This window comes from Mustela nigripes, chromosome 1 (assembly GCF_022355385.1).
Source record: "Mustela nigripes isolate SB6536 chromosome 1, MUSNIG.SB6536, whole genome shotgun sequence".
Lineage (NCBI taxonomy): Eukaryota > Metazoa > Chordata > Mammalia > Carnivora > Mustelidae > Mustela > Mustela nigripes.
The window spans coordinates 49601534-49626221 of record NC_081557.1 but is presented as its reverse complement, the minus strand read 5'-3'; the positions used below and the strand labels follow the sequence as shown (position 1 = coordinate 49626221).

The window sequence follows — 24688 nt, the reverse complement described above, 5'->3', positions numbered from 1 at the left end:
GTTTTTCCCAGTGTCCTTTGTTCCAGGATTCTGTCAGATACCCTATTTTCTTAGTTTTATGTCTTCTTAGGCTCCTCTCGGCTGTGACAGTTTCTCAGATTTTTTTTTTAGAATATTTAATTTATTTATTTGACAGAGAGAGGGAGATCACAAGTAGGCAGAGCAGCAGGTGGGGGGGTGGTGAGGGGGCGGTGGGAAGCAGGCTCCCGGCTGAGCAGAGAGCCCAATGCAGGGCCTGATCCCAGGACCGTGAGACCATGACCTGAGCTGAAGGCAGAGGCTCAACGCACTGAGCCACCCAGGTGCCCTGTTTCTCAGATTTTTAATGGCTTTGACAGTTGGAGTAGTACTGGTCAAGTATTTTCTAGGATGCTTCCGCAGTGGAATTTGTCTGTTCTTTTTCTATACGTTTAGACTGGGGTTATGGGTTTTTGAAACTGATCTGTTCTATGTAAAGAAAAATATCCTAAAAAGTAGAGTAACCTTACTTCTTAAGGCTGCAGTGACTCTTTGAGTGGTTTTGAGAGTAAAAAAATAATCCTGAAACACTGTGCAGTATTTGGCATAATACAAACAATATAATGAAAAAAGAGCCCTGGACACACCTGGCTAGCTTAGTCAGTTGAGCATCTGACTCGTAGTTACAGCTAAGGTCATGCTCTCAGGGTCTTGAGATTGAATCCCGCATTGGGCATTGTACTCAGCAGGAAGCCTGCTAAAGGTTCTATCTCTTTCCCCTCTCCCTGCTTGTGTGCTCATGTGCTCGCTTGCGCTCTCTCTCTCCCTCTCAAATAAATAAAGAAAAAAGAGCCCTGGACTAAGCATAAATGCCTTTTTAAAGTATATCTTGAAAGCACTTTTTGTTTTTTGCTTGCTTCATAGAGACCCTTCATTAAAGTTTTTTGAATCCCTTAAAAAAAAAAAAAAGACATTTACCCATACCTTCTTAAGTTATTCTTAAATATTTCTTTTTTTTTTTTTTAATTTTATTTATTTATTTGAGAGAAAGAGCAAGTAGCAGAGAGAGGAGAAGCAGACTCCCTGCTGAGGCAAGGCACTTGACAGGCTCCATCCCAGGCCCCGGGGATCATGAACTGAGCTGAAGGCAGGCGCTTAACTGACTGAACCATGCAGGCAACATCTTAAATATTTCTCTAAAATAGGGGTTCCTGGGTGGTTCAGTTGGTTAAGTGTCTGCCTTTGACTCAGGTCCTGATGCCAGGGTCCTGGGATCAAGTCCCACGTCGAACTCCCGTTGAACGCCCTGCTTGGTGGAGAGCCTGCTTCTGCTCCCTCTTCAGCTCCCCCTGCTTGTGTACTCTCTGTCTGTGTCAAGTAAATACATAAAAATATTATTAAAAGAGCTTTAAAAATATATTTCTACAAAATAAACTTATTTAGGCCTTAGATCTTACGGCAGTTGTAGAGACATATTACCCAGAATTAGGATTGATTGCAGGTTCTGTTTTTACCAATGAAGAGTTTTTATAAGGGTTGGCAGTAAGGAAATAGAGCTACCTTGAGATTTCTCTGAAATCTTCCTTGCTGCCATATCACTTAGAAAATTTCACTTTTTGGGGCACCTGGGTGGCTCAATGGGTTAAGCCTCTGCCTTCGGCTCAGGTCATGGTCTCAGGGTCTTGGGATCGAGCCCCGCATCGGGCTCTCTGCTGAGTCCTGCTTCCCCCACACCTCTGCCTGCCTCTATGCCTGCTTGTGATCTCCCTCTCTCTATCAAATAAATAAATAAAATCTTAAAAAAATTTTTTTTCACTTTTTCAGGTTAATTGTGTTGCATGAATTCCATCCCAGTGCTATTTTTCTCTGTTGCTAGCAAAATTAAAGCTTTTCTTTAAACAAGAATTGGCAGAAAAGAATTAGATCTCTACTTAATTTTTGGAAAGGTTAGGGATTAAGAGGAAAGCATTTGTTACCTAAAGCATTTGTGATACTTTAATAGTGTCATTATAGTGTAGATGTGTCTTAGGATTCTTTTGCATGACTAGTCATGTCATCAGTGAAAGAAACAATATCATTTTGTGTGCCTTTTATTTCTTTTTCTTAGCATTATTGCACTGGCTAAGACCACCAGTACTCACACTGAATAGAAGTGGTGGATTGAACATCCTTGCTTTCTTCCCCCATTCCTTGGAGGAAACCACTTAGAGTTTAGCACTATGTATGATGTTAATTAACTATACATTTCTTTGTAAGTGCTCTTTATCTGATTGTTGCCATCTCCTTTCCTGGTTTGCTAGTTTGCTTTGAGTTTTCATCATGAATCTGGTGAGTTTTGTCACATACTTCATCTGAGTATATTGAGATGAACTTTAGGATTTTCTTTTTTATTCTGTTAACATTTGGATTACATTAATTGATTTTCTATGATTTATTAACCTTTTATTCCTGGGATAATCCCTACTTATGAGGTATCTTTGTATATATATATGGATTTGGGAGCACCTGGGTGATGCAGTTGGTTAAGCCTCGACTCTTGATTATGGCTCAGGTTGTGATCTCAGGGTGGCGAGATCAAGCTCTGCTGTGGGCTGTGCTATGCACAGTTTTCTTAAGACTATCTCTCCCCCCCACCCCTACCCCCACTCATGCACACAGTCTCTCTCTAAAATAAATACTCTTTTATATGTGCATTTGATTTGCTAATACTTCGTTAAGGAATTTTGAGTCTTGTGTTGATGAGAGATACTGATCCATAACTTTGATTTTTTTTGTAATGTTGTTAGGGTTATGCTCATCCCATGTCATGATTGAAAAGTGTTCTTGTTCTCTTCTTTCAAAAAAAGAGTTTATGTAAGCTCGGTCCTATTCCCTTAAATGATTTTTTTAAATTATTTTATTTATTTATTTGACAGATAGAGATCACAAGTAGGCTGAGAGGTAGGCAGAGAGGGAGAGAGGGGCAAGCAGCCTCCCTGCTGAGCAGAGAGCCTGATTCGGGGCTGGATCCCAGTACCCTGGGATCATGACCCGAGCCGGAGGCAGAGGCTTTAACCCAGTGAGCCACCCAGGCATTCCCCCTTAAATAATTAATTAGAGTTTTCTTTGTTGGGAGATTTTTATGCCCTTCCGTTTTAAACTTTTTTGTTTCTTCGTATTTAAAGTGTGTCTCTCTCAGAAAGCAAATATTTGTGTCTTCTTATCGTATCTTCTTATTTTCTTATTCTGAAAATCTTGCCTTTTAATTGGAATTTTTATTTTTTTTCTTTTTAAGGATTTTTTTTTTTTAATACAGAAAGGGTAGCACAAGCAGACAGAAGAACCAGGAGAGGGAGGAGGAGAAGCATGTTCCCTGCTAAGCAAGGAGCCAGATGTGGGGCTCAGTCTCAGGACTGTGGGATCACCATCTAAGCTGAAGGCAGTCGCTTAACCTAGCCACCCAGGCATCCCTTAATTGGAGTTTTTAAATCTACTATTCATATATTATATAAATTGATAGGGCTGGATTTGGGTTTGTCTCATTTGATTTTTGTTTTTTGTTTTTTTTTTTTTAATATTTTTATTTATTTATTTGACAGTGAGAGATCACAAGTAGGCAGAGAGAGAGGGGGAAGCAGGCTCCCTGCTGAGCAGAGAGCCCGATGTGGGGCTTGATCCCAGGACCCTGAGATCATGACCTGAGCCGAAGGCAGAGGCTTTAACCCGCTGAGCCACCCAAGCGCGCATGTCTCATTTGATTTTTATAATTATTTTACTGTTCCATTTTGATTCCTCTGTTAACTTGTTGTCTGTTCCATTTTGCGTATATTTTTAGTGATTTTGCCGGGGCTTGTGATACGTATCATCAACCTCTCACAGACTGTACTGTACTATTCACATGAACTGTAGATACCTTACAACAGTGTAACTGTATTTATGTCCCTGTCTTTTGTGTTACAGTTGTCATATATTACATTCTCTATGTTGTAAATTATAATATGTTATCATTTTTACTTTAAACATGCTTGTAAATTTTTAATTTTGTTTCTTAAGAGATTTTGTTTATTTGAGAGAGAGAGAGCGAGATGAGCCAGGATAGGGGCAGAGAGAAGAGGGAGAGGCAGACTCCCTTCTGAGTAGGGAGCCTGACTCAGGGCTTGATCCCAAGACCCTGAGATCATGACCTGAACTGAAACCAAGAGTTAGACACTTAAATGACTATGCCACCCAGGTGCCCCTGGAGCTTATAATCTTTTAGGAAGAACAACAAATAGCAAATCATTATAAGTTTGCATACTATTTTACATTAGGTTTGAGGTTAATAAGAGCAGTATATTTACCAGGACTCGATATTGAATCATATTTAAAAATGCTGAGGGGTAGCTGGCTAGCTCAGTCAGTAGAGCATGCAACTCGATCTGGCGGTTGTGAGTTCAAGCCCCACATTGGGTGTAGAGATTACGATCTTTTGAAGTAAAATGCTTAATAATTTTTAATCTTTTGAATAAAAACTTTTAACAAGCTATTTTATATTTCTTTATTATGTATTTTATATAGCCTTTTATCCACCACTATTTCCCCCTCTGTGAAATGCAGGTTGCCTTTTATCTCCTCAGATTTTTTTTTTTTTTTTAAAGATTTTTATTTATTTATTTGACAGAGAGAGATCACAAGTAGGCAGAGAGGCAGGCAGAGAGAGAGAGAGGAGGAAACAGGCTCCCTGCTGAGCAGAGAGCCCGATGCGGGACTCGATCCCAGGACCCTGAGATCATGACCTGAGCCGAAGGCAGCGGCTTAACCCACTGAGCCACCCAGGCGCCCCTCTCCTCAGATTTTTATATTTACTTTTTACAGATCCAGTCGTTGTTGAAAATAGTAGTATGGGAGGGGTGCCTGGGTGGCTCAGTGGGTTATATATAATTAATATAATAATATATAATATGATATAATTATGTATATCATACCACCCATATATAATTAGTGTTGGTATATGTTTTATGAAAATTTTTTATATATAAAAATATGTACTTAAAAGTAAAACTCTAGAACCATTCACAGGAAAGCCAGGAAAAATATACATACTACTATTTTCTTTTCTTTCTTTCTTTCTTTTTTTTTTTTTTTTAAAGATTTTATTTATCCATTTGACAGACAGAGATCACACGTAGGCAGAGAGGCAGGCAGAGAGAGGGGGAAGTAGACTCCCCACCAAGCAGAGAGCCCGGTGTGGGGCTCGATACCAGGACCCTGAGATCATGACCCGATCTGAAGGCAGAGTCCCAACCCACTGAGCTACCCAGGTGCCCCATTTTACTCTTTTTTTTTTTTTTTTTTTTTTTTAAAGATTTTATTTATTTGACAGAGATTACAAGTAGGCAGGGGAGCGGGGCGGTGGGGGGAAGCAGGCTCCCTGCCAAGTAGAGATGATGCGGGGCTCGATCTCAGGACCCTGGGATCATGACCCGAGCCGAAGGCAGAGGCTTTAACCTACTGAGCCACCCAGGCCCTGCCGCTTTTACTCTTTTATGTGAAAAAGATAGAGAGCATTTCTTTAAAAAACGAAAACTATGTGTACTATTTACTAATAAATTCATAGTTCAAATGTTGCTATGTAAAGAGGCTTTTTCTCAAGTCCAATCCTAGTTCTTTTCGTGAGGGCCCAAGTAGTATCTGCTTGGCCTTTTGTGAATTAGAGATGTCAACATAATTGATTATTTCCCTCCATCTTTTCATTTTCCTCAGCTCTTTCACTATATAAAACTCTCTTTACCTGTGCTCTTAATTTGAGTGATTGTTATCTCTTATTAAAGAAAAGCGTTTCAAGAAGCTAGGGGCTATATGTTTCTAAATTATTATTAGTAGAACCATTGCAGATATTTCCCAGTGACTTTAATTGTTCTCTGTAGAAGACTCACTTGAGAACCCAGTGTAATATGTTAACTGTGTTAACTGAGTGAATCTTTTCTCCTTTTCATTTCAGTTGGAAAGACATCCTTGATCACCAGATTCATGTATGACAGTTTTGACAACACCTATCAGGTAGGTATTTTATTTTTGCTAATTCAGTAGTTGTTTCTGTTTTGTGTTAGAAGTATTATTTAAGGTCTTTTTAAAAATCTGCTTATTTACATAAGAGCACTTTCTGTCATCTGTAAAATGCTGTATAAATACCAAGTATAGCTGATTTTGCTCATAGTCCTCAATCTTTGCACTTGATTTCTTTATTTCCTCTCCCAAAGTCCATTGAAAGATAATCACTGATTACCATCTGGGATTGAAGTAGGAGTGATTGTAGATATTCTCTTATGTGGTTCAAGCCTAGGATTTTGTGACCTTTTGATCTGTACTTAAAGTCAAGGATAAATGAATGATGTAATTAGAAATCATTAACAGAAGGAGATTTGGGATTTTCACAAAAATGTGGAAATTAAACAGTACATTCCCAAATAATCAGTGAGTCAAGGAAAAAAAAACCTCAAGAAATTTAGGAAATACTTTGAGGCAAATGGAATGAAAAAAAACAAAACAAAACAAAAAAACCACAACATACCAAAATTTATAGGATACAGCTAAAGCAGTGCTATAGGGAAAAGAAGAAATACATTAAATCAATAATTTAACCTTCTGCCTTAAGAAACTAGAAAATTAAACTAAACCTAAAACAAGCAAAAGACACATGACAAAGAATTTTATATCCAACACACAGGACTCTTAAAATCACATAATAGTAAAGAAGTACTAATTTTGACAAGTTTTGATAGATGTGTACACCTGCAGAACTATTACCACCATCAAGATTAGGGACCTTCTTATCATCCCAAAAATAATTTGTCTTAATTAAGCCTTTTACTAAAAACCATAAAGATCATAGAACAGAAATGACTGATATATATAAATATATAAATCTGACATTTTGGGAAAGTTACTTCTTAAAAAGCTAATTAGTATATACTATATATATTTTATTATCATTCTTTTTTTTTTTTTTTTAAGTTTTTTATTTATTTTTTTTTAGTTGAGAGAGAGACAGTGAAAGAGAGCATGAGAAGCGAGAAGGTCAGAGGGAGAAGCAGACTCCCCATGGAGCTGGGAGCCCGATGCGGGACTCGATCCCGGGACTCCGGGACCGTGACCTGAGCCGAAGGCACTTGCCCAACCAACCGAGCCACCCAGGCGCCCCTATTATCATTCTTTAGAATATTTCAGAAATGGTTTAACCACCTGATGACATGAAAAGAGCAGATTTAGAAATGAAAAAGAGTTCAGTCAGTAAGAATGCTTCAGTTTCTTCTGGACTCCATTAGGTCAAATATCCCAGATTTTCTAGGTCTCTGCAACTCTACAGCCTATAGGCTTCACCGAGAGGACCTTCTCTTGTGTATGGTGTCTTGATTCTGAGCAGTGCTCTGTCACTTCTCATCAGAAGAGCTACAAATGCCAGTTTCAGAGATTTAACAGAAGGATTGATGTGTTTGAGCCACATGTGGAAAATTCCTGAAAAGTATAAGCTCAGATCTTTGGGAGTAGAACTGCTACCATGAGCTAAAAAATCTGAACTAGGGTCAGAGTCTTAGGCTAAAAGACTTTTTAGCTGGAGTCTTTTTAGAGTTCTCTGGGTGTTTCTAAAGGATTTTGTTATACCCATGTTCCGAGTGAAATTAAGATTTTTCGGGCGTACCTGAAAGTACATACCTGTTCCTTCTTGCTGCTGTTCAGTCAGACATATAAAGGCTAGTAATGTTGACATAAGGGTAGTGATACTGATAGAATTTGACAGATAAGGAAAGATTGTGATTGTGGGAAAATTGTTGCTAATAAAGCTAAAGTATCATTATACTTTGGCATTCATTGGATTTGCTAATTAACAATGTGAGTTAAGTTTTTATAACAATTAGATACAGTCCTAGATGTTCTTTTAGTTTAGCTCTAACAAGAAAATTTAGATGGTATAGTACCCTAGATCCTTATTTAGGTAAATCAGCTTGATAGTATGGTTAAGTATTATCTTTGAATATGAAGAATTGACTTTTATGTGGTTAGCTGCCAACTTAGTTTTCAGGTGAAGAGTTCTTCAGTGAATCCTTTGAAGATTCTCTATTCCCACCCCCACCACACCTTGCTAGAAATTTATTATTGGGCTTTTATATGAGCCATATGTAATATATATATCAAACTTAGTTTGTGTGAAGTTTTAATTCACAAAAATGATAAATATTATGTTGTTAATAATTCATGTTCTAGGTATGATTCCTTTCCCTGAATTAATTTCATTTTAAAAAGGAGGAAACTGGTTGGCCAGAAGAGTCTTTAACTGTCCAAAATTTAGACAGTATTTCAGAGTGAAACAAAAAACTATTCTAACTAGAGAGTCTAGAATTGAGTCTCTTACAGTTGCTCTTGTTTTTCACTATTTACCTTCTTTTTCACCAGTTATAAACCCACAGATTTTCCTAACAGTTTAGAGTATATGAGCTTGAAGCATATTATGTTGCTATTTTTATAATTCAAAAATGACAGGGTATTGTTAGTTTTACATGGTTCAGCTTAATATAAATAAGCTGAAGAAAGATTCCCACAGTTAGAGTAGATTCATTCTTTTTCCTGTTTTTTGTTTTAAACTCATACTTCTATATGAGAAAAAGCATATTGCTCAGACTAACCTTTGAGATTATTTGGAATTTAGGAGATTTCTTATTCCAAAAGCTATTACAGATCAACAAACATAAATTCACCTTCATGGTAGACATTAAAGCTATCTGTGATATCTGTCATAGAAACCTCAATATTGAACGCCCAACCTACATTAACCTAAATAGGTTTTTATGTCAAGTTGTGTCCTTCATCACTGCTTTCCTCAGATTTGATGGAGCCCTGAATATTGAACTGACAGAATTCCAGATTAATGTGGTACCCTATCCCTGCATCGCTTCTCTCTGGCCACATAATGATCCTGTCATCTCTGCTGAGAAATCCTACCATGAACAGCTTTCTGTAGCAGAGATCACCACTGTATGCTTTGAACCAGCCAATCAGATGGTTAAATGTGATCCTTGCCATGATAAATACATGGATTGTTACATGTTAACACAGTGGCGACATGGTTCCCAAAGATAGCAGTGCTGCCATTGCCACCATCAAGACCCAGGTGTGTACCGTCCAGTTTATGGACTGATGCCTCACTGGTTTCAGAGTGGGCATTAATTACCAGCCTCCCACTGTGGTACTTGGTGGAGACCTGCCCTAAGTACAGTGAGCTGTGTGCATGGTAAGCAACATCAGAGACATTTCTGAGTCTTGGGCTTGCCTGGACCCCAAGTTTGACCCGACATGTGCCAAGCATGCCTTTGTTCACTGGTATGTGGGTACGGGCATGGAGGAAGGCCAGTTTTCTGAGGCCTGTGAGGATGTGGCTACCCTTCAAAAGGATTATGAGGAGGTTGGTGTGGATTTAGTTGATGGAGAGCTTGAAGAAAGAGAGGAGTACGAAAGTTAAAAATGTCACAAAGGTGGTACTTTTACAGGGAAGCCTTTTCTGTTTATATATATGTGTGTGTGTGTGTATATATATATATATTTTTTTAAGATTTTGTTTATTTATTTGACACAGAGAGAGAGAGATCACAAGTAGGCAGAGAAGCAGGCGGAGGGGAGGGGCGGGGGCAGGGAAGTAGTTTCCCCGCTGAGCAGAGAGCCCGATGCGGGACTTGAGCCCAGGACCCTCGAATCATGACCTGAGCCAAAGGCGGAGGCTTTAACCCACTGAGCCACGCAGGCACCCCTATTTATTTATTTTTTAAAATATTTTATTTTTTTGACACAGAGAGATCATAAGTAGGCAGAGAGAGGGGGAAGCAAGCAAGGCATCCTGCCGAGTAGAGAGCCTGTTGCAGGCATCAGTCCCAGGACCCTGAGATCATGACCTGAGCTGAAGGTAGAGGCTTACCCACTGAGCCACCCAGGTGCCCACTTTTTCTGTTTTATATGTTGAAAAGTTGAGCTCTGATCAGTTAATTCGTATGTAGCAATGTATACTCTTCATATACAATTACTGACCTGTGCTTTATTTTATTTTTAAAGATTTTATTTATTTGACACACAGAGATCACGAGTAGGCAGAGAGGCAGGCAGAGAGAAAGGAGGAAGCGGCTCCTTGTTGAGCAGAAGGCCCAAGGTGCGGCTCACCCCAGGACGCTGAGATCATGACCTGAGCGGAAGGCAGAGGCTTAACCCACTGAGCCACCCAAGTGCCACTGACCTGTGCTTTAAAACACAACGCTCTGTTACAGACCCAGGATGTCCATTTCTCTGATGGGTTTGAATCAAGTATTCCCAGGGGTGCCTGGGTGGCTCAGTTGGTTAAGTGTCTACCTTTGGCTCCGGTCATGACCCCAGGGTCTTGGGAAGGAGTCCTGTATCAGGCTCCTTGCTCAGTGGGAATCCTGCTTCTCCCTTTCTTTATGCTTTCGTGCTCATGCTTGTGCTCTCTCTCTCTCAATCGCTCTCTCTCTGTCAAATAAATAAATTTAAAAAAAAAACTGAATAAAGTATTTCCTGTCTTCTTAAATGGGGGGAAAAAAACCGAAACATAAATCCATTGTGATGTAAAGGTTTGGGGTTTTTTAAAAAGATTTTATTTATTTATTTGACAGAGATCACAAGTAGACAGAGAGGCAGGCAGAGAGAGAGAGAGGAAGAAGCAGTCTCCTTCCTAAGCAGAGAGCCTGATGCGGGGCTTGATCCCAGGACCCTGAGATCATGACCTAAAGGCAGAGGCTTTAACCCACTAAGCCACCCAGGTGCCCCTTTTGTGGCATAGTTTATATTTTTTTATTTTTTAAGATTTTATTTATTTATTTGAGACAGAGAGGGAGCACCAGCGAGGGGAGGGGCAAAAGAGAGGGAGTTGCAGACTCCCTGCTGAGCAGGGAAACCAACTCTTGACTCTTGACATGATGCTGATATATTTGGGCAAGCCATTGTTCAACCTTCATTTGTGTGCTCCCACAGTAAAAGTACTCAGTTTAATTCTTTTCTTTCTTTCTTTCTTTCTTTTTTTAACAAAGTAGACCTTCCCAACATAATAAATTAATCAACACTTAAAATAAGGTGAATCTGTAAATTATGTGGGAGAATTTTCTTTAACCTCTGGTTTCTTATACAATTATTGTCTTCTGCATTTCTATAAAGAAGATCAGCAAGAGGCAGCACTAATGTGTCATCCATCTTTTATGAAGATTTGAATTAGCTCCACATCAGTAACATTCAAGATGCTGAAATAGCTGATAATGTTTAGTTTTGCATCCATTCTTCCTATTTTTCCTGCTGTTGGCTTAATTCTTTTGGGTGATTAACTTTTTTGCCATAGTAGTTCTGCTTAGAATAAAATTAACTGAAAAGAAGAGCAGAAACAGGCTATGTTTTTCAGATTAATTTTTTTTTAATTCTTAAATTTTTTTTTTAAATTTTTTAAAGATCTTATTTATTTATTTGACAGAGATCACAAGTAGGCAGAGAGATGGGCAGGTGGTTGGTGGGGGGCGGGTGGTGGGAGCAGGCTCGCTGCCGAGCAGAGAACCCGATGTGGGGCTCGATCCCAGGACCCTGGAATCATGACCTGAGCTGAAAGCAGAGGCTTTAACCAACTGAGCCACCCAGGCACCCCTTCAGGTTAATTTTAATCTTTATGAGTTTGGTGTATAAATTATGTTCCAATATTAGGATAGTGCAGTGGAAGGGAGGGGATTATTATACATAAAATCTTACTTTGTACTAATTTTGAAAGCATTTATATGTGTTGGCTGTGAGATCTGACAAGGCATATTTCTGTTCGTAGCTATTAAAAATTATTTGGGGCTGTTTATAACAAGCACAAAATAACATTAGTAAGTGACTTGAGAATGGTTTTTTCCCATATAAAAGAAGTCTGTAAGTAAAGTAGTTCAGACCTTTGTGGCAGCTCCATAGTCACTGGGACTTCTGACTTTGTTTAACCAGATCTAATACATCACTTCCATATGGAGGTTGCCTCATGTTATTGAATGGTTCTTGGAGTTCTGTCCATGGTATCCCATATCCAGGCAAGAAAAAGGAAAGGAAAAAAACCCAAGAGTGCACCTCTCAACTGAGTCAGCCCCATTTATTTAAAGCTCAGAGAAGGTTGGAAAATGTAATCTTTTTAGTGGGAAAAGTATGGATTTAAATCAGTGATTGTTTTAGTAAGAAAGGGAACGATGGATATTTCTGTAGAAAATTAGCTGCCTCTGCCATCTTGACTGATTAACTGAGGTTCTGTGGGTGAGATTTGTTAAATATAGCTCTATACTATTCCTGTGCATTCCACAGGTTTGTCAGTTAGATGCTTTTGCACAGTAATACAAGTTTATGAACCCATTATCCCAGCCTATAGCAGAACGGGATATACATTTTCAGACCGAATGTTGTAAGATGGAATTCGTACCTAGGTTATGTGTATGTAAGCCCTATATATAGAAATGAAATTGAAATACATAGTCACATAGTTTAGGATAAAGGGGAAAGCTAGGTTGCTTGGTTTCTTTCTTTCGATTTTTATTTGACAGAGAACACAAGCAGTGGGGTAGCAGTAGAGGAAGAGAGGGAAGCAGGCTCCCCACTGAGCAGGGAAGTAATGTGGATCTTGATCCCAGGACCTTAGAATCATGACCTGAGCCAAAGGCAGATGTTTTACCATCTGAGCTACTCAGGCACCCCTTGCTTGCTGGCTTTTTGTTTTTTTTTTTTCCTTAAGATTTTATTTATTTGACAGAGATTACAAGTAGGCAGAGAGGCAGGCAGAGAAATGAAGAAGCAGACTCCCCACTGAGCAGAGAACCAGATTGGGGTGAGGGATGGAGGGTGGTGAGGGGGATGGAGGGTGGTGAGGAGAGGGAAGGGGGGGCGGCTTGATCCCAGGACCCGGGGATCATGACCTGAGGCAGAGGCTTTAACCCATTGAGCCACCCAGGTGCTCCCCTTGCTTGCTTTCTTTTTATTTTTATTTTTTTTCCCTTGCTTGCTTTCTTAATAAAAATCTGTATATAACTGAAATTTACAAAACACTAAAAAAAAAATTAAAGACCTAAATAAATGGAGAGACATCCTAGGGAAAGGGATTAGAAGAATTAATATTGTTAAGATGTCGATACTAACTACTGGAAGTAATCTACAGATTTAATGCAGTCCCTATCCAGATTTCACTGCCATTTGTGTAGAAATAGCCGATTCTAAATTCCAAAAGCCAAAACAATCTTGAAAAAGAAAAGTGGGTCTCTTGGGTGGCTCAGTCGGTTTCATATCTGCCTTCAGTTCAGGTCACGAACCCAGGGTCCTGGAATAGAGCCATGCATTGGGCTCCCTGTTCAGCAGTGAGCGTGCTCCTCCCACCCCTCCGCCCCTGCACATGCTTGCTCTCTCTCTGACAGATAAATAAATAAAATCTTTAAAAAAAAAAAAGGTAGAAGGACTCATACTCCTGATTTCAGAATTTATTACAAAGCTACAGTAATCAGAACGATAGACACATAGACCAGTAGAATAGAATTGGCAGTTCATAAGTAAATCCAAATACCTATTGACAACTGATTTTCTTTTTAAAAATTTTTTAAAAGATTCACCCATGCCTGGGTGGCTCAGTAGGTTAAGGCCTCTGCATTCGGCTCAGGTCATGATCCCAGGATTCTGGGATCGAGGCCCACATTGGGCTCTCTGCTCTCTGGGAGCCTGCTTCCTCCTCTCTCTCTGCCTGCCTCTCTGCCTACTTGTGATTTTTGTCTGTCAAATAAATAAATAAAATCTAAAAAAAAAAAAAAAAGATTTATTTATTGAGACTGTGTGAGCATGAGCTTGTGCACAAAGCATGGAGGGACACGGGGAGAAAGAGAAACTCAAGCAGACTCCCCATTGAGTGTGAAGTGCAATGTGGGGCTAGATCCCAGGACCCTGAGATTATGACCCAAGCCTAAATCAAGAGTTGGACATTCAACAGACTGAGCCACGCAGATGTCGTGCAAGTGATTTTCAATAAAAGCACCAGGCTCAACCTACAGAGTGGGAGGAAATACTTGAAAATTACATTCCGGAGAAGGGTTTAATATCTGGGATCTATAAAGAACGGCATATCAATAATAAAATGACAAACTTGGTTTAAAAATGCATAGGACTTGAATAGTTCTTCACAGAGGTTGTACAATCGGCCAGTTAGCACATGAAAAGATGCTTAACATTATTAGTCATTAGAGAACTGCAAATCAGAATCACAAAGAGATTCCATTTCCTACCTGCTAAAGATGAGTATTACAAAAAAAAGAAAACACCAAAAATAGAAAACATCTGGCAAGAATGTGGAAAAATTGGAACCTTCATGCATTGCTTTTGGAAATTTAAAGTGGTGGAGCTGCTGTGGAAGCCAGTGTGGCATTTTCTCACAGAGTTTAAATAGAATTATCATACGGCCTAGCAATTCCACTGTTCAGTATGTACTGAGGAACTGAATATAGGAACTCACAGCAACCAAAAGGTCGACACAACCTAAATGTCCATTAATAGATGAATGGAAAAAGAAATTGTCGGATATCCATACATTGTGATAAGTTATTGCTTATTGGGTACAGTTTTTGAAGTCATAAAAAAGCTTTAAAAATAATATTGACAGTTATACATCATCGTGGATATAATCAGTGCCATTGAATTGTACACTTAACATAATTACATTTCATTTTATTTTTAACGAATTTATTTGAGAGCGAGCGAGCGCATAAACTGGGGGAAGGAGTAGAGAGAGAGAAGCAGAGAGCTTGCAAAGCAGGGAGCCCAATGCGGGGCTCGATCCTAGGACCCTGGGATCCTGACCTGAGCACAAGTCAGCCACCTAACCAACGGAGCCACACAGTGCCCCAGAATATCATATTTTATGTGAATGTTTTACCACAATTTAAAAGTAAAATCTATCTTAAAAAATATATCAGTGTCAGTATAGGTTCATCAGCTGTAACAAATGTACCACTTTGGCTGGGGATGTTGATAATAGGGAGTGTTATGCATATGTGGGGGTAAAGGAGTATATGGGAATTCTCCGCACCTTTTAGTGTTGCTATGAACCTAAAACTACTCTCAAAAAATAGCATTTTAGGAGCACCTGGGGGGCTCAGTTGTTGGGTGTCTGCCTTCAGCTCAGGTTATGATCCTGGGGTCCAGCTTCAAGCCCTGCATCAGGCTCCCTGCTTGGTGGGAAGCCTGCTTCTCCCTCTCCCACTCCCTCTGCTTGTGTTCCCTCTCTTGGTGTGTCTCTGTCAAAATCTTAAAAATAGCATTTTTAAAAAATGGTTAAGATGGTTAATTTCATTATGTGTATTTTATTACAACTTCAATATATATATAATAAATAATATATAAACTATAATATAAAGTATATAAAAATATAAAATAATAATAAATAACAAATATATATATAAAATAATCATTATATATTGGAAAGAGCTGGACTTTTATTCCCAGCTCCACAGCAGAAGCTTTGTTCCCCTAGACAAGTTTTCTAACTTCTCTGAACCCCAGTATTGTTAGAATGATAAAAAATAGGGATGGCAGTAGCGCTTTGCAGAGATGTATGAGGATTAGTGACGATGGTGAAAAAGGCCTAAAAGAATTCTCCAGCACATGTGCTTAGTTGATGGAAACCATTATCACTGAAAATTTTGTTCATTTGTACTTGGCTATGACGTGTTCATTCATTATTTCTCCTACAATAATAATTACCCTTTGAACCCTAAACTGCCATTAAACTATTATTATTTTTTAAAATTTTATTTATTTATTTGAGAGAGCACACAGGAGTGGGGGGAGGAGTATAGGGAGAAGCAGACTCAGCAGGGAGTCCCACACAGGGCTCCATCCATTGGGATTGTGACCTGAACCAAAGGCAGACACTTAACTGACTGAGCCACCCAGGTGCCCCCAAAACTATAGTAATTTTTTTTTTAAGATTTTATTTATTTATTTGACAGACTTTGACAGACAGAGATCACAGGTAGGCAGAGAAGCAGGCAGAGAAAGAGAGGGGGAAGCAGGCTCCCCGCTGAGCATAGAGCCTGATGCTATGTGGGGCTCCATCCCAGAACCCTGGGATCATGACCCAAGCCAAAGGCAGAGGCTTTAACCCACTGAGCCACCCAGGCGCCCCAAAACAATTGTAATTTTTATTTTAGTTTTTAACTTCTTTGTTTTATTCTGTTTTACAGGCAACAATTGGTATTGACTTTTTATCAAAAACAATGTACTTGGAGGATCGAACAGTGAGTAATGCTTTCAGTGTGCAATTTTCTGCAACACTCCAGGGTACAAAATGATGATCAAAGCTATAATCGATGATTATCACTATAATAAGTTCTTAGCAAGTTGAAAAAGTTAGTTTACAGGCTTTGAGAAAAACTATTATTAACAGAGTGGTAGTACTTAGCATTTTGACCTAATCTCCAAGTGAAATCCAAAGAGGAGAGAAAGTCAAGTTGTTTGGAAAATACTGAATGCCCTAGGCCTACTAAATAAAATTTGTCATTCCGATTTGGAAAAATGATAACAAGCAGCTTTGCGATAATGAAAAGTGTATTTTCATAAAGACATTAGAGCTGCTAAAGACTTGTTGAGTGCTACTCTTGAGGCATTCAGAAGTATTTCATTTGAATATCACATAATTTGTGAATTTCAGAATTTTATTTGTTAGAATGTGATATATACTGAAGTGATAGTGAATAGATAGAGGTAATGTGTATTTATTTGTTGGATTTAGATACCTGTCTTTTGGAATGCTCCCTTTACACATAGTATAAATTCTGTACTCCAGCCCACTGTCCCTGGAACAGATTCCTATCAACTAAACAGTGACTATCTTAAATGTAATATTTTGGGACCTATGCCAAAAAAAATTATTGTATTTCTAATGCTGTTTCCTGTTAGTGTGTGAAAGTTTTTCTTTTGGATATTCTCTTTTGTGGTTTAATATACAGCATGTAATTTCTTAAATTTTCAAAGCTTAGAAATTGTTTATAATGGTAAAATAACTGAATACTTGTTTTCAGGCTTTTCTTCCTCAAATGTAGATATGATAAAGTAAGAATGCAAAGAAATTTTTTAGAGTTGCAAAAAAATACTTCTCTGTTTTCTTAGGTTATATACAATGTTCTGGGAAGAAACATTAGCACAGTAGTCAGAGACCCAATTTCAAAGTGTTCTGGATCCAATAGAAAAGAGACACATTCTAGCTTCAGAGAGGCATTCATTCCTTTACTCTGATAGCCAGGGCTGCTCATTGGCATTTACCTTCGTTTTTCCATTTTATGCTCACTATTTGAACATCAACAGTCTATTTTTTGCTATCTGGAAGGCATAAGATTCAAATAGACATTATAGGGAGTTTTTAAAAAGCTGTATTTCTGATTCTGTGAAATCTTTCACATTGCCATATTTAAGTCACGTACCTTCAGAGCAAGCAAATTTTTAATACTACTCCCTTTTGAAAAAGGAATTTTGTGTTATTTTCATTCCTCATGTCCCTGCAGCTTTTGCATGAGTCTGCTTTTTACCTTCTTCCCACCTTCCCCCTTTTAAAAACATTATTTCTTTTTTCTTTTTAGTATGAGTTTGGTTTTTTTTTTTTTTTTATTTATTTTTTCCCATCCCACAGATCAGGCTGCAGCTGTGGGATACTGCGGGTCAGGAACGTTTCCGTAGCCTCATTCCCAGTTACATCCGTGATTCTGCTGCAGCCGTAGTAGTTTACGATATCACAAGTAGGTATTTTGCAACGGGTTGACCTTTCTTATTTTTCTTGCTTGTTTGACTGATTTTGTTGTTAGGTACGATTGCAATTATGGGACACAGCAGGTCAAGAGCGGTTCAGGAGCTTGATTCCTAGCTACATTCGTGACTCCACTGTGGCAGTTGTTGTTTATGATATCACAAGTGAGTGGGGGGGAATTAATGCATTTCTAATCTTTCAACCTTTAGCCTAGCTGCATGCATGTTCTTGTCTTGTGCTTGTTTTCTATACTAGCATGTAAAAATGAGTTTTGTCATAGTAAACCTTATCATATACCAGCTAGGTCAGGAATACTTGCTTTGATGTTTGTATCAACTTTCTTTATTTCCGCTGTGCCAGATTTTTTTGGCCTGGGAATTTTCCTTTAGATCTGATTATGAATCTTCTCCCAGGCTCTCTTAGTATCCTGTTATCCCTAAGTCACACCATAATTATGGTTGGAAGAATGTCACCTTTTTCATTTAACTTTATCTCGGGTTTCTCTAAAATAAAATAATTTGCATTTAAGCCTCTTGCCAAAATTTTTCAGATCCTCCAAAGCTTTCTATTGAGGCTATTAAAAGCTTCTGCTAGCCAACTTTTCTCTGCTTTCTGCTTCCAGCCATCCTCTCTATAGAGGAAGGCAGAGAAAACGTAATAATGTGCAGTTTTCTAGTAATCATTTTTATTTGAATCATATCTGGATTCTGTGACTGACTTCATTGCTAACAAATTGCACTTTAATTTCTCTCCAACAAGAAATTTTAAATAGGAGATTAAAACAAGTAATGATCCTTTTTCTTTTTCCTGAAGACTGAGTAATGCCTTTGGCATTTTAAGTGCCTATAAATTTTCCACAGAATATGGTGACTGACAGTGAAATGCTCTCTGATTAAAATTGTCTTTGTAAATTGGTTTATTATAGATATTAGGCAATATTAAGCCATCATTCCACATAGTGGTCCATAATTTGTAGGAAAACCAGAATAATGTTACATCTTAAACTTATTTTTAAAAGAATCTTACATAAACTATTGATTTGAGCTAGTGATATTCTTACTGTACATTTTTTCATATCTGCTCAACCAGAAGTGCTATCTACTTAATTGCAATGGCAGAATTTTAAGTTTGCATTCAGAGACCTTTTTTGGAGGTGGATTAGGGGCTATATGCAATCTTTCTTTTCTTGAAGCTTTACTTTGGGTTGCTACTTGTTTAAAAATGTGTATGTTCATTATTGTGCATTGACAAGTTTTGCAGCTTTAAAATGTTTGTGCTTACTTTAACCAAAGCAAGTGAGACCTTATGTGTTTTTCTTTAAAAATTATGCACATGTGGTTAAAATATTAGTGAACTGTTCTCTGAAGCTGCTGTAAAAAATACTGAAGTATTCTACTTAGAATCTAGTGCTAGGAAAAATGGATTTGGTTACAAGTGATTCTGGTGCATTAAACTAATGAACTTAAAGTTAAAGTGATCACAAACTGAATAAGCAATGCAAACAGAGTGGTGTTGAAAGCTGTTTAAAGGCTTTATAAATTTTCTGGATGTGTTGGGATTTATTGGCTGACCTACTTTTGGAGATGCTTTCTTTGTCATGCTGGGTATGTGTAAGTAATCAAAAAAACATTGTGGCAATGTGACACCATATTATCTGCCATAGCTGTCCTTAACATTTTAAAAATTTCCCCCTACCCCCACTTACATCTGGTACGTTAAACTCATTGATCATGTTTAAAAGTTTCAAACTACTATAAAAGGAACCTTGAAGACTTTAGTCTTTATTTATTTATATCACTGACAGTTGTACTCAGATAAAATGGAGTTATATTGCTGGCACATTAAAAGTGGGTCCTAATGTGCCACCCCCTCCCCAACTTTTGGGGTTTTTTTGTTTGTTTGTTTGGTTTGGGTTTTGGTTTATCACTTGGGGAGGCTTTGCAGTAACACTAATCTACTTTGTCCACCCTCCTATACCAGATGTTAACTCATTCCAGCAAACTACAAAATGGATTGATGATGTCAGAACAGAACGAGGAAGTGATGTTATCATCATGCTAGTAGGAAATAAAACAGATCTTGCTGACAAGAGGTATAGAGTGATTTTGTGTGTGTATCAGATGTTTGATTTCTTCATTAATCAGCTTGTTATTTTTATTACTGAAGAATTGTTTTGAAAGGAAGCCTGTTTAATTCTTAAGTTTATACCCTACTTTTCTTCAGTGTGAGAACCTGAAATATAAATGTAAACATTAAACTCAGTCCTCAAAGGAAAATGAGTTTTTTTGTTTTGTGGAAGCCCATGTGTAAATAGCTTTTGTGCAAAATTGTTTATACATGGGGGGAAAAAAGATTATTTACACATGAAGCTGGTAACTGTTTTGCATTTTTTAGGCCTCATAAACATGAGCAGTGCTCTGTTAAAGAACAAAATGTTTTAAGAGCAAATCCTATCTTTAAAAATTATTCATAATGACTAAATGCACACTCTATTGGTAGTCTTATAAATATTCATTATAATTCAGTGGTGTGGTTTTCCTTTTTTAAAATTGTATGGTTGAACCAGACTGTGTAGTTGAACTGAATAGCGTGATTGTGATACCTTAGTCAAATGAGCAAAGCCATATTCAAGTCACAGGATGCAAAATTAACATTCACTGTGGAACCCATGGCTTGAATATCTGCCTTCAGCATCCTAAGTAATCTACTGGATATTTTTTCTGGTTTAAATAGTCTTGACCATTTTACTTAATAGTAGAAGCTTTTACTGTTTGCTGTTTCTTTATTCATGAGTTAGATATTGAAATTCGGGTATTGAACTTGTACTATTAATTAAAATGTTGCAAAGAAAATCCAGTATGTTCAAAGGCTTGTGGAAATGTTAAGCCCATTTTTTTCCCATGGTACGTCATTTGGAATTGGCAGTAGAATGACAGAAAAATCTTTCTTGATTTAAAAGTAAACTCAGAATATGAGCATCTTTCCTTTATGAAAATAATTATTTGGACATCAGTTGGCATTTTAAGTTTTCACTATTTTATTTATCTCCACTGTGAGAATTTGTAGATCATGTAGGTATATATTCTTCTGGTAGAGAGTCCCTGGTACTTTCATTTTTAAGTAGGGAAATTGTATATGTGAACTGTTTCCTGTTACAATAGCCAGCGTTATCTAGAAGGATGCATTAGATGGAGAGCAGAAGGAGAAGGAGAAGCAGACTCCACACTGAGCAGGGAGCCTGACATGGGGCTCCATCCCAAGACCCGAGGATCATGACCTCAGCCAAGGGCAGATGCTTACCTGACTGAGCCACCTAGACAACCTGTAACTAATATAATTCAGGGATGAAACAGTTCAACAGTATCAGAATTTAAAATATTCATTGCCTCGGGGCACCTGAGTGGCTCAGTCACACATGCTATCATATGTAGCATGATATCCTTTTTGTTAAAAAAAATAAGATGGTAGATATGTTTATATATTCTTTTGCTTAGAACAAATCTGCATAAGCATACATGGAACTTAACTCACTCTACATCTTTGGGAAGGGATTGGGATTATGGAGGACTTTACTGTTAATGATTGGTCTTCTGAAAAAATTACTTTGTAATCAGGAGAGAATGTTTTAATAAAAATGATCCAAAGTTAAATGTCTTTATCACATTGAGAATTATATTATTTTGGTAAAAACTTGGAGGAAATACCAGAGTATATCTGTTTCAGCGTTTCAGTATAAGCACCCAATTGTGTAGTATTTTCTGTCCTTTGTAGCCAGTGATTCCCAAATGTTCTAAACCTGAGAATCAGTTGGTAAATATGGCTTCTTAGACCCTCTTTTAAGATTCTGGCTGTGAATGACCATGGTCAACTTTAAACATTTTAGGGTTTTAAATCCTATCTTTAGATGCTGTAATTTAGTTAGTTCAGTGTGGGACCCTTGAATCTATATTTAATGAGTCTTCCTAGGTGATTCTGACAAAATCAAACCATAGTTGTGACCATTGCTGTAGCTAACCTTTAACCATTTTATCAAGGTGACTACTAATTCTAAAACTAGGAAGAATTTCTGTCTGGAATCATCTATGTGTAGGATAATCATTCACTTAAAATAATCATTCAGAAGTATTTATTGAGTATCATTTGTGTTTCCGAGGATGCTGCTTTAGGATAGGAAGTCTCCAAGGAACTTTTATTTCAGAGAATGAACCAGACAATAAATAAATAAATAAAAAAATAATAATAATTTAAAAAATACATAGTATTTTCTATAATGATACCTGTTAAGAGTAAAAAATAAAGCAGAAAAAAGATATTTGAAATGCCAAGTGTGAGTTTGAAATATTAGATGGGAGAGCAATAGAAAACTTCATTGAGAAGATGACTGATGTCTTTTGAGTACTAACAAAGGAAGGGAGTCACTATGCAGTTATCTAGAGGAGGAAAAGGTTCTAAGCTCATGGCCCAGAAAATCCCTGAGTTGGGAATATACTTCATTTTTTTGATGAACAGCTTGGAGCCCTATATAGGTGGTAAGAGAAGGATGTAAAGTGTAGGAGGTGATGAGTTGTTTTTTGTTTTTTGTTTTTTTTTAAAGATCTTTATAAAGGCCAGATAAAGTGGGGCAGAGTCTCTGAATGAGATCAGAGGATTTGAGTAGAAGAGTAACTTTTCACAGATCAGTGTTTGCTTGTTGAAAATACATAAGAGGGGGTGCCTGGGTGGCTCAGTGGGTTAAAGCCTCTGACTTTGGCTCAGGTCATGATCTCAGGGTCCTGGAATCGAGCCCCGCATCAGGCTCTCTGCTCGGCAGGGAGTCTGCTTCCTCCTCTCTCTGCCTACTTGTGATCTCTGTCAAATAAACAAACAAACAAACAAACAAACAAATAAAATCTTAAAAAGAAAGAAAGAAAGAAAGAAAATATGTAAGAGTAGAAGTAAGGAGGGTAATCCAGACTGTAATCCAAGCAAGAAATGATGATGACTTGGACCAGGATAGTGGCAGCTTGTGTGGTGATTAGTGGTCAAATTCAGATATATTTTGAAGATGAAATTGTCAAGATACACTCATGGAATGGATATAATACATAATGATGGACAGAATATGCAGTGAGGGAGAAGTTGAAGTCAAAATGACACTTAGATTCTTAGCCTGAGTTATTGTTATTAACTGAGATAGGGAGAGACTACATAAAGAGATGGTTTGGGATGGTATATCATGACTTCAGTTTTGGTCATTATCTTTTCTTTTATTATTACCTTTTCAAAAGATTTTATTTATTTATTTGAAAGAATGAGAGAGAGAGCATGTTAGAGGATGGCGGGGGAGGGGCAGAGGGAGACGCAGATTCCCTGCTGAGCAGGGAGCCGAATGCGGGACTGGATCCTGGGACTTCAGGATCATGACCTGAGCCAAAGGCAGCTGCCCAAGCAAGTTTTGGTCATTTTAAATTTAGAATTGCTAGGGGATGCCTGGGTGGCTCAGTTGGTTAATCGTCTCACTCCTGATTTAGGTTCAGGTCATAATCTTAGGGTTGTGAGATGGAGCCTGGTTTTGGGCCCTCAGCTGGGCATGGAGCCTGCTTAAGAGTCTCTCGCTACCCCCTCCCTCCCTCCCTTCCCCCACCCCATAAGTTCATTCATTCATTCATTCATTCAGACTTGATATTAGATATCCTAATATCTAATTAGATGTCAGGTAGGCAATTGGATATTGGAGTCTGGAGTTCAGAGTAGCCGTCCAGGCTAGATATGTAAGTTTGGAACTAATCAGCATGTAGATGGTATTTAAAGCCACAAGACTGTATGAGATCACCAAAGGAGAGATTGTAAATAGAGACAAGGTCCAAGGAGTAAATTTTAGGGCAGGTTCCTGGGATCGAGCCCAGTGTCTGGCTCCCTGCTCTGCAGGAAGCTTGCTTTTCCCTCTCCCACTCCCCCTGCTTGTGTTCCCTCTCTCGTGGTCTCTCTCTGTCAAGTAAATAGATAAACAATTAATTAACCAATTAATTAATTTTGTTGATATATTTAGGGCTAAAGATCTGCAGATTGCCAACTTATTTTCAAATGTGTGTTTTTTAAAATGTATATACACGTGTAAATACATAGAGAATTGAGGATAAAACAAGCAGATGTAGCAAAACATTAACACTTGGATTGTATAAGAGAATATCTGTGATGTTCTCTTTGCTTACAATATTCATTTTCTTCTTTCCTGACTTTTCCAGAGAGTGGAGAATTTCTAAAGTAGTATCTTCTTATATAAATAAGAAGATAGTGAATCTAGTACAGAGGTATAAGTCTGGGGAATAAGGACAGTTTCCTCCATAGTAGCAGGACTAGAGGTAGAATATAAGGATACACACATGTAGATCGGTGGATAGATGTGGTGAGAGCTTGTGGAAATTCTCCTGTATTGCTTTGGTTCTCTGTATTGTAGGAAGCAGGGTTTGTCAGCTGGTATTTTAGATCCATTTAATTAGAATATTTGCATATTTATTAAACACCTGTGTGCTGGCTAGGCACTAGGAATACCAAGAAAAATGACATAATGTTTCACTTGAAGAGTGTATTACAGTTTGAGAGACACTGCTAATTATCATGCATTACCAAAAGCCCTATAAAATGTATCAAGAGACTTTAACATACATGTCTTTTTTATTTTTTTTTAAGATTTTATTTATTTGACAGAGAGATCACCAGCAGGCAGAGAGGCAGACAGAGAGAGAGGGGGAAACAGGCTCCCTGCTCTGCAGAGAGCCTGATGTGGGGCTCGATCCCAGGACCCTGAGATCATGACCTGAGCCGCAGGCAGTGTCTTAACCCACTGAGCCACCCAGGCGCTCCAACATACATGTCTTTTGACTCACTTGTTCCACTTAGAGAAATCCACAAAATCCATCCTGAAGAAATGACCCACAGTGCACAAAATATTACGTCAAGATGTTT

At 38.1% G+C, this 24688-nt stretch overlaps 1 protein-coding gene and 1 pseudogene across 2 annotated transcripts in view; both read left to right on the top strand.

The window, feature by feature from the left end:
• RAB6A (RAB6A, member RAS oncogene family) overlaps positions 1 to 24688 on the top strand; it is an 84917-nt gene that overhangs the window by 41729 nt on the left and 18500 nt on the right. The window contains exons 2-5 of one of the 2 annotated variants that reach the window (XM_059410373.1): positions 5918 to 5976; positions 16188 to 16241; positions 17802 to 17907; positions 19724 to 19835. In XM_059410373.1, coding sequence (XP_059266356.1) covers positions 5918 to 5976; positions 16188 to 16241; positions 17802 to 17907; positions 19724 to 19835 — 331 coding nt within the window. Of the gene's footprint in view, positions 1 to 5917; positions 5977 to 16187; positions 16242 to 17629; positions 17736 to 17801; positions 17908 to 19723; positions 19836 to 24688 lie in introns of both variants that reach the window. The other variant, XM_059410383.1, reaches the window with a different exon arrangement.
• Positions 8569 to 9430, top strand: LOC132024529 (tubulin alpha chain-like; annotated as a pseudogene).